General features: G+C 36.5%; 1 protein-coding gene across 1 annotated transcript; it reads right to left on the minus strand.

Moving 5' to 3' along the window:
* Positions 1–4,916: 4,916 nt before the first annotated feature.
* On the minus strand, positions 4,917–6,356 carry MONOS_15797c1 (uncharacterized protein; the record flags this gene model as incomplete). The annotated part of the gene is made up of 1 exon (XM_067868694.1): positions 4,917–6,356. The coding sequence occupies one exon, from the start codon at positions 6,354–6,356 to the stop codon at positions 4,917–4,919; it is 1,440 nt and encodes a 479-aa protein (XP_067733135.1).
* Positions 6,357–10,770: the final 4,414 nt, after the last annotated feature.

Here is a 10,770-nt window from a genome sequence, read left to right on the forward strand (position 1 = left end):
TACAATATTAAAACAGTATTAAACAAATTGTACCATTTCTTATAACGTTTTCTTTTAGGCGCATGTAAAAAGAAAAATAAACTATTTCTTAAAAAATATGAAAAGTTCAAATTTTAAACTTATATTTTTTTATTTTTATTTTTATTTCTTGAAATGAATACAGGTATTTATTTTTATTTTTATTTTATTTCATTTTTTATTTCATTTTTTTTTTTTTGATTAAATTTTTTCTTTGGTTTGTAAGCTAAGATGGTTATTAACTGTTCTATTTTATTTATTTTTATTGTGCTCTTTCAGATTTCTGTTTTCTTGTTCATTGCAGAATGTATTAATTACTAGTCAATTGAATTTAGTTTACTGAAGTGTTGGAAAGCCTTTGCTCTTTTATTGTGTTTTCTTTTTAAATTGAATAATGTATGCTATTTGGTATGTTGTAATATTGCTGTGTGCAATTGCAGAAATGAAACAAGGAGCACTGTCAAAAATTAAAAAACAATTAAAAATCTATCACAATGTGCTTTAATTCTTAAATCCAGAGTGATGATTTGAAACTGTAATTTGTAATCTCAACCATGTTTTTCAAGCTGTATACAGCTTGACGCAAACTTATTGACGATTAAATATGCACAAAACATTTGTAATGCAGGAATTAATACGAATTTTCAAGTATTTTTGTACTGTTCATCAAAAATGTGTTATTAAAAAGAAAAAGAAAAATAATGTTCAAAAATATCAAATTAATCAAACTCTCAGCTATTTATTAGCTCAACAATTGTTCCACTTTATTGCTAATTTTCGTTTTATGCCTGAAAAACTGGGTTAAAAATTTTTGAAATCGTGTCCATTTAAAATAATTCAAAATTCAAAATTTCATAACTTAATTTCGAAACGAAAAAATGTGGGGGAAAATATGAAACTTCAAGCTTTTTCATTGAAATAATTTGCACGGTGGATGAACTTTTTGTGATCCAAAAATATAAGCAAAACGGGTTTATTCATTCGAATCATTCACATGTGTGTGATTCTTTTTGAAAAGTCGCAAATGTTAAACATTTTGAATTAATGATAATGTTTCTAATTTGATCAGTGTTCACTTTAAATCCATCAAATTTTATCATTATTCAAACTTGATTTCACAAACCAATTTGATGCGAAAATATATCATCATGGAGAAATTTGATGGATTTAAAGTGAACACTGATCAAATTAGAAACATTATCATTAATTCAAAATGTTTAACATTTGCGACTTTTCAAAAAGAATCACACACATGTGAATGATTCGAATGAATAAACCCGTTTTGCTTATATTTTTGGATCACAAAAAGTTCATCCACCGTGCAAATTATTTCAATGAAAAAGCTTGAAGTTTCATATTTTCCCCCACATTTTTTCGTTTCGAAATTAAGTTATGAAATTTTGAATTTTGAATTATTTTAAATGGACACGATTTCAAAAATTTTTAACCCAGTTTTTCAGGCATAAAACGAAAATTAGCAAAACAATAAAGTGGAACAATTGTTGAGCTAATAAATAGCTGAGAGTTTGATTAATTTGATATTTTTGAACATTATTTTTTCTTTTTTCTTTTTTTAATAACACATTTTTTTGATGAACAGTACAAAAAATACTTGAAAATTCGTATTAATTCCTGCATTACAAATGTTTTGTGCATATTTAATCGTCAATAAGTTTGCGTCAAGCTGTATACAGCTTGAAAAACATGGTTGAGATTACAAATTACAGTTTCAAATCATCACTCTGGATTTAAGAATTAAAGCACATTGTGATAGATTTTTAATTGTTTTTTTAATTTTTTGACAGTGCTCCTTGTTTCATTTCTGCAATTGCACACAGCAATATTACAACATACCAAATAGCATACATTATTCAATTTAAAAAGAAAACACAATAAAAGAGCAAAGGCTTTCCAACACTTCAGTAAACTAAATTCAATTGACTAGTAATTAATACATTCTGCAATGAACAAGAAAACAGAAATCTGAAAGAGCACAATAAAAATAAATAAAATAGAACAGTTAATAACCATCTTAGCTTACAAACCAAAGAAAAAATTTAATCAAAAAAAAAAAAAATGAAATAAAAAATGAAATAAAATAAAAATAAAAATAAATACCTGTATTCATTTCAAGAAATAAAAATAAAAATAAAAAAATATAAGTTTAAAATTTGAACTTTTCATATTTTTTAAGAAATAGTTTATTTTTCTTTTTACATGCGCCTAAAAGAAAACGTTATAAGAAATGGTACAATTTGTTTAATACTGTTTTAATATTGTAAAAAGAAGTATAACATGGAAAAGTTCAGTTGCGCAAAAATCTGCCCATCGAAATAAAATCGCAAATTAAATTTAAAAAAAATAAAAAGGATTCTGCTCTGATGAAAAAAGAAACGTTCATCTATACAACCTCTAAGAAAAATAAATAGTTCCTATCGGATGTCTCAACCACATTCAGCGAAGGATTTATATTTGAATTACAATCAACCTTCAAATGATTCATTCCAAGATGACCTGTTGATACACTGAACAACGCTCCAGTTGATGAAAGTGCCCCTGTTTCAATCGAACTCTCCGTCCTCCCTTTCCCAATGACCGAAATCTTCTTTGATCCAATCTCAATTGTTGTTGCCTCGCTTTTGTGATTCCCATCCAGCAGCGTGATTGCCAAGTTTATCTGCACCTCACTCATTTCAAATGCCTTCTTCACTGTCAGACAAGGAAATGTTTCATTTGCCCCACACAACTCAAAATTATCATTTCCATTCACCGAAACATATAACGTTTTATCTTTCAGCCAATCCTTTTTCATTGATTGATCATATGCCCAACTCCCCGAATTCGATGCATTGTATCCGTAGCATACTCTCTTGTCATCTGTATTTGTGGTGTAACATTCATGGAACGGATTTCCTGATTCCAAATAAAGATTAAAGTAATCATAATACATCACATCATGACCATATGGAGTGGATGTAATCCTGCACTTGCATTCATGAAAGAAAAGGAAAAAGCAATAAATCCCATCACCTGGTGGTGTTGGTTTATTCGGATCAAAGCTTAGCCCTCCACCATACGATGAAGCATTACATGAAATAAATTGAATGCTCCTCATTTTAAATGTGACAGGAACAGTTCGACAATACATGCCTCCGCCACTTGAACTTGAAAGGGAGCATGAAGTGAAACCGCAGTCAAACACACACGCACTCTCCCCTCCTCCATTTTCTGCTTCAATGCATCCTGTTCCTGAAACCTGAAAATCATTAAGATAAAGTCCTCCTCCATTATTATTTGCTTTACAATTCTGGAATTCACATTCGCTGATCCGAGCACATGATAAAATCGAATAAGCATGAATTCCGCCACCTGTATTTGCTTGTGCTGTGCAGCTGCTGAATGTGCTGTTCTCACACACAATTGTCTTGATTGCATGGCAAAATACACCTCCGCCATGCGCATCAGAATAGCAGTTGTTGAACTTGCAAAACAAAATAGACAACATTCCTTCTCCCAAATTGAACATGCATATCGCTCCCCCGCTCGATATACCATCATCCCATGAATCGCCTTTTCCCGCTGTTTTTGACCCATCCCATTCGCACCAAATAAATGTATTTGCTCCATTGAATGTTTCATTTTGTCTTCCTGGAGCCAGCTTATTAGTTTTAGTTCCTTCGCAAACAACATTTCTTGTCCTGCAACACCCAACAAATGATGTGTTTGAGGGCAGACAAGGAGGCCAAGGGGTTATTGAGGGAAGGAACAATTCCTCCATCATACGCATCACAAATCGATGAAAATGAGCAACTGCTCATAAAACAAGTGGTTTGGGCTGACGTAGTGGTTGAAGGCGAACATGCCTCATTTGCTGTTGAAATATTGAAAAACAAATATGTTGGAAGAGAAAAATACAGAAAAAGAGAAATGCAGTTCGCTCACTGAAGCACTTCTTTCTTTGCCTCCTTCTCTTCTCAATGCTTCTTGGTGAAATTTCACAAAATACCTCAACATGGTCGCATCCCTTTTTCCATCTTTTCTGCCCCTTCTTCATCGTCTGCTTTCCCCATATCTCTTTTTCTTCTATTGAAATCTTCTGCTTGTTTTCAAAAATCCATTTTCTGTCATCGCTTTTAAATATACATGCAAAAGTCCCTGCTATCATTAAAAAAATAAATTATAAATTTAGAAATATTAAATAAAATAAAATACAAAATATAAATATAAACAAACAAACAAACAAATAAATAAAAATACAATACAAATTATGAAAAATCAGTACCGTTTTTTTATCGGCTTTTTCCACTTCATTTTCTGCTTCTTCTTCTTCTTCTTTTCCTCCTCCTCCTCCTCCTCTAAATATCGCTCCTTTTTGCTAACACACCCGCCTGCCCCATCTCTGCCGACGATCCAAATGCCAATAGCATTTTCCCCATTTTACTCCAAAAAAGAAAAGAAAAGAAAAGAAAAGAAAAGAAAATAGCCAAAGTCCAGTCCTCAGATTCCCTGAAACAAAAAACTTCAACAACTTGATTCCAATAAATAGACCAGAATGGCGAAGAAGGCAAAGAAGTAATTATTGAAGAAGACATTGAACGACAAATAGAAGGAGATGATAAAACTGATGAATCAGGAGAAGTGGATGATGATGATGATGATGATGACCAAGAAGAAGTTTTTATAAAAATTATCTACAAAAAAGTTAGTGATTATAAATGAGCATTTGACAGCATTTTCACAGTTAGCAGCTCCAAATGCTCTTCCTCCGCCTTTCTGCTCCTTCTTTGCAATATCTAATGTCTGCTCGAAAAAATACCAAGAGAAGGGAAATTGAAAATTAGACGCTTGCAGATTTAAAGTTGACATGAAATGAGCTGAAGCTGTTGAATCACTTCTTTTTAGAGAAAAAATTGCAGGAAAAAGAAAGAAGGAGCAGATGAAGATGAGAAGGATGAAATATAAAAATTCGTTTTTGTTCCAATCGAATTTTTATTTTTGCCCGTCCCAATGACAGAAATCTTTTTTGATCCAATATTAATTGTTGTTGCCTCACTTTGATGATTCCCTTCCAGCAGCGTGACTGATGAGCTCAGCTCTTCCAAGCCCGTCTCCACTGCGTGTCCCACCGTCTTGCAAGGTGCTGGCTCACCCATCCCACACAGCCCACTCGAGTCGCTTCCATTAGCACCCACATACAGAACCTTCGTCCAATCCTTCAGCCAATCCCACTTTTCTGTGTGCTGAAATGTCCAACTTGTCGAACTCGATGCAATATATCCGTAGCACACTCTCTGATCATCTGTGTTTGTTGTGTAACATTCATGGAACGGATTCCCAGAATCCAAATATAAATTGTAATAATCCAGATATATCATATCGTGACCATGTGGTGGATCACCCAAGCATTTGCATTCATGGAAGAAGAGGAAATAGCAATAAAGCCCATCAGCTGGTACAGTTTGCTTTATTGGTTCCAAATGAAATCCGCCTCCCCTGGTCGATGCGTTACACGAAATAAACCTGACGCTTCTAATCTTGAATTGATTGGGAACATTTCTGCAATACATGCCTCCTCCCCATGTTCCAGTTATTGAGCATGAAGTGAAACAGCATTCAAACACGCACGCACTCTCCCCTTCTCCACTTTCTGTTCCAATGCATTCTTGCCCCGAAACATTAAAATTTTCAAGAAAAAGTCCTCCTCCATGGCTATATGCTTTGCAATTCTGGAATTCACATCCGCTGATCCGAACACATGTTGAAATAGTAAAAACGAACACCCCTCCTCCAATCCATGTTTCAGAAGCACAAGCATTAAATGTGTTATTCACAATCTCAACTGATTTAATGCTATAGCATGAAATCCCTCCGCCTGCGTAATACGCAACACATTCATTGAATGCACAATGCGAAACTGAAACAGTGGCAGACGATTGACCAAACATGAAAATAGCACCACCGTTCGAAGTGCCATCGGCATATGTGTTGCCGTTTCCTGTTGCCTTCGATTCACTCCACTCGCACCAAGTGAATGAATTTGCTCCATTGAATGTTTCATTCTGTCTGTCTGGTTTCAATAGAACCTCTGCAGTTCCTTCACATTTCACATTCCTTGTCCTGCAACACCCAACAAACGAGGTGTTTGAGGCTGTCAAAAAGACCAAGGGGTTGTTGAGTGAAGGAACAATACCTCCATCATATATGTCGCAAACAGACGAAAATGAGCAACTGTTAATAAAACATGAGGTTTGGATTGACGTAGTGGTTGAAGGCGAACATGCATCATTTGCTGTTGAAATATTGAAAAATGTGAGTTGTGAGAAGGAAACAAGGAGCATTGAGGGAGTTGAAAGAAATGGAGCTTGATTCACTCACCAAAACATTTCCTTTCCCTCTCTCATTTTCCATAAGCCTACCATGCCTCTCAATGAGATGTTCATCAAGATTCAAATGAGCCTGAGCTCCCTTTTCCTTCCTCTTCTCCTGCTTCTGAAATGCATATTTCCAAAAGAAAAACTTCTTTTCCTTCAGTGCCTCCAAATTGAAACAAGAACATAATCTTCTTCGTCATTTGCTTTCCCAATAATCTCTTTTTTCTTCTGTTGTCTTCTTCTGCCTTTTTCCCACATTCCATTCGCATCCATTGCTCTTGACGACTCATGCAAATGCACTTTTGCCATTAAAAAAATAACAATAAAAATTCAGGGGAAAAAGATAAACCGAAGAAATATTAAATAACATATGGAAAAAAAGAAAAGAAAATTGAAAGAATATTTGAAAATAAATTTGAAATAAAATATCAAAAATATGACTTTTGAGATATAATCCTTATACCTTTTTCTTCTCGAAACCTTCCGCTTCATTTTCCGCTTCTTCATTTCCCTTCTCTTCTCCTCATTCTTCTTCTCCTTCTGTTGTTCCCTCGTTTCTCTCATCTCAGTCTCATAACCCTTCTTCTCTTCCTTGATTCTTTCAATCCATATCTTCCTTCTCTCTCTTCTGCCTTCCTCTCAAATAAAACAAGGCACTTCCATCCCTCCTTTCCTCATCCTCTCCAACCATGCAACTCACACAAAAAAGAACACTCATCCCGCCATTCCCTCTGCCTCGAGCACAGTCAACACAATACGTGTAGAAACAGCATGCATTGAGTGCTGTGTGCTGCTCCATAGCCGTAGTGCTGCTTCGCTCATCCCCAGCACTTCAAGCGCACATCCCATTTTCTGTCATGGCAATATCAGGAACATCAGGGACATGCCCGTCCTTTTATCCCTTGGCTCTCTTCACACATGTTGCATGTGCTTGCCTCAATTCATCCCTCGTTGCTGCCAATGCTCGTCTGCTTCAAAAATGACAAAAACGAAGAAGAAGAAGAAGAAGAAGAAGAAAGACTTATCCGCCTGTTGCAGTTGGCGGCAGATATGACGAAGTCGCATTGTTGCCATCGCCCGCAACAACTGTAGCAAAACAGCCCAACCCTATATTAGCAGCCGAACAGAGCCTCAAAAAATACTGAGCTTTGCCAGCAGAAGTCGAAATACTGTTGATGGAGACGGGAAGATGATAATTCCCAACTCAAATTGCTGTATTACTGCCCATGGCAACGAAACGCCAAGCTTTCCACTCGCCCTTGTAGCAGCTCGGTGAAGGTTAAAGAACGGTAACAGCTGCAGGGTGCTTCACTTGTCTTGCCATTCTTGCAGGAACACAGGCAGAGACTGATGCTTTTGTCACAAATTATTCTTTTTTTCATTTAAGCACGAATTTTTGGAAAGTCTTGCTTCTCTGCGCATATTCCACAAAACACACATGCATCTTTCCGACGGCAGCAACAGCTGTTTTACTCCCATTGATGTTGCTGATCTCCACTCTCATTGCTTTGCATTGTTTTCTAAGTTTTTATTCACAAAAATTGTCCTTCCCTCGATATCGCCTGCCACTTTCCTTGCCAAAAAAGCTTCTCCTCTGCCTAGCATTCCAAAATGCTATATAATTTTGTGCAGATTTTGTCCTTCACAGAATTCCATCCACTTTTTGTCTTCATTCAACAAAACATCAGTTGAATTTGTTTTCACCTCTTGTTCCAAATAAAAATCATATATCTTCCGTAACTTCATTTGATTCCCAATGGCTATACAATAACAAGCTCCGTTCTCATCGCATTGCTCTACAAAGCGGAGATTGGCCATTTCAACAATAACTCACGTTCCTGCACTTGGGAGAGGATACAGATGGAAATATCTTCGCAATCAATAGAACAATGAAAATTACATACAATATCATTTTTGTGTGATTGATGAAATTGTTGCATTCGCCTTGGCCATCCAATTGACAAAAGTCATCAGGCAGAATTCCAAAAATATTGCATCTCACCAATTTTTGTTGTCACACAGGAAATAATATTTCTAGCTTTACAGATAATGTGCATTCACGGATTTCTCATTCTGTGAATGGACGATTCCAGTTTTTTCAAATCTGATGATCATGAAATCCATTACAAAAAAGACTCAAACCAACAAATCATTTTCATATTTTTTTTCTTGGCAATGGCTGAGTGAAAATGGAAGTTGTTGAGAGGGGCGTGTGGAAACAAAAATTAAACTTGTTTTGGGGATATTTTATTCATTTTCTGAATTTCGTGTGTTTTCCAGTGTTTGATTGAAAGGAGAGATTGTGGCTGATCAGAGAAGCGGATGCGCACAAGAGAAAAAGGTGCTTGCAGCAGTAATGTTTGATGAGATGATTTTTCAGCAGTTCCTTTTTGGAAAAGAAAGGCGAACGAGGGAAACAATGTTTGTGAGAAGGAGCAGGAAAGGGGAGGGGGATGGAGAGCGTGGGGTGAAGTGCCTGCTTGGTGGAGGAACACATTGCAGCTGGGATTTATGCACACATATATTTTATTTTGAAGGAGGAGACAAAAGCGATTTGGATGATGTATTTTAGGGAGCTGACGAGTGGGGATGTTTGGGGATGCAGTCATGCTCATCTGGGCAGTCGAGGCAGCACAGGAAAGGGAATGTGCGATTGCTTTGTGAGCCTTTCATGGTGAAAGAGGAGACAGGTTTGATGATTTGTTTCATGAGAATTTATATATTTTATATTTTTTATTTTGTTTTTTTTTTTTATTGAAGATATTGAGTGAATTGCCGAAAGATGCATGGAAAGCCATCATATGTTGCCTGAGTGATGTCGATGGAGCACAGATTGTTTTTTTTAAGCCTTGCTCGAAGAATGAGGAATGAGAAGAAGAAGAGATATTTCATAATTTTTTTTGGATTGAAGACTGGATGGAGGAAGATGGGAAGAGAAGAATGGTGAGAGCGAGGTTGAATGGGCAATGGAAGAGCGGGCGAGAACAACATTTAATTTTACTTTATTTGGAATTGGGTTTGAAAGGCGAAGGCGTGGTGTGGTGTGGTGCTTGGAGTGGATGATGTTGGGGTGAGAGGTATTTGGAGAGAGGCAAACAGGGGACGAGGGGAGTGAAGGGAAATGAAGATATCTGGAGGTATTTTATTCTTGTTTGTTCATTTTCTTCATGTTCCATTTTTTATTTTTATTTGCATATTTTAATTTCATTGATGTGTGATGCGATCAGGTGTTATGAGAAGCGCTGGGGGAGCATGAAACATGGGATGTGGAAACAGAACTTTTTTCTGGGACATTCCTGGAAGAAATTGGGAGAAATCAGCATTTAGAAGAGTGTTTGGCAGAATGAGCGAGGCGGAAAAAACTGAAGAGAATGGGAAAAGGAATTTTTGTGGAATTCATTTACAAAAATCTTTTCGGAAGCAGCATCAGAAGAGGCAGGAAAATGAATACAGCCACATAATGATATATTTTGGCATGGCGCTAAGAAGCATGGGGAAGGAGGAGAATGTATAGGAAGAATTTTCTTAGAGAAAATCGCATTTCTCCTCTATTTGCCAATTTTTCTCTTCACCTTCCATCCCTTTTGTATCCCTCTCCCATCTGACTTTTTTCGACATCTCAACAGCAAATGGGGCATGCTCGTCATTGGCCAATTTCTTTTCCCAAACCACATGTTTTATGAATAGCTGCTCATTCTCATCACTCTGCGATGCGTATGATGGAGGGATTGTCTCTTCCCTCAACAATCCCTTGGCCTTTCTGACTGTCTCGAACACCTCGTTTGTTGGATGTTGTCGTACAAGAAACGTTGTATGTGAAGGAAATGCAGATGTCAAGTTGACTCCAGGGAGACAAAATACAACAGATAATGGAGCAAATTCATTCACATGGTGTGAGTGGAGTGGATCGAAAACAACAGGAACGAATGATTCGTGGGAAGATGGTGCTTCTAACGGAGGAGCAATTTGGATGTTCAATCTGAGAAATGGAGAACTTTTTGTTTCACATTGTTTATTTAACAATTGTTTTGCACATTGGGATGGAGGCGGAATCATGTGCCATACAATTAAATCTATTCAAATCGAAAATAATTTTTTTAATTCATGCTCTGTTCAAAACAATGCCGGAGGAGGATTGTATGTGAATACCATTTCATCATGTGCTCGGATCAGCGGATGTGAATTCCAGAATTGTAAAGCAAACAATCAAGGAGGAGGGCTTTTGCTTCATTCTTTTGATGTTTCAGGAACAGGGTGCATTGGAACAGAAAATGAGGGAGGAGAGAGTGCGTGTGTGTTTGACTGCAGTTTCACATCATGCTCAGTTACCAGTTCATATGGTGGGGGCATTAGTTTATATAATGTCCCAGTCCAATTCAAA

The sequence above is a fragment of the Monocercomonoides exilis genome (assembly GCF_001643675.1).
Source record: "Monocercomonoides exilis strain PA203 chromosome Unknown scaffold8-1962414, whole genome shotgun sequence".
Lineage (NCBI taxonomy): Eukaryota > Preaxostyla > Oxymonadida > Polymastigidae > Monocercomonoides > Monocercomonoides exilis.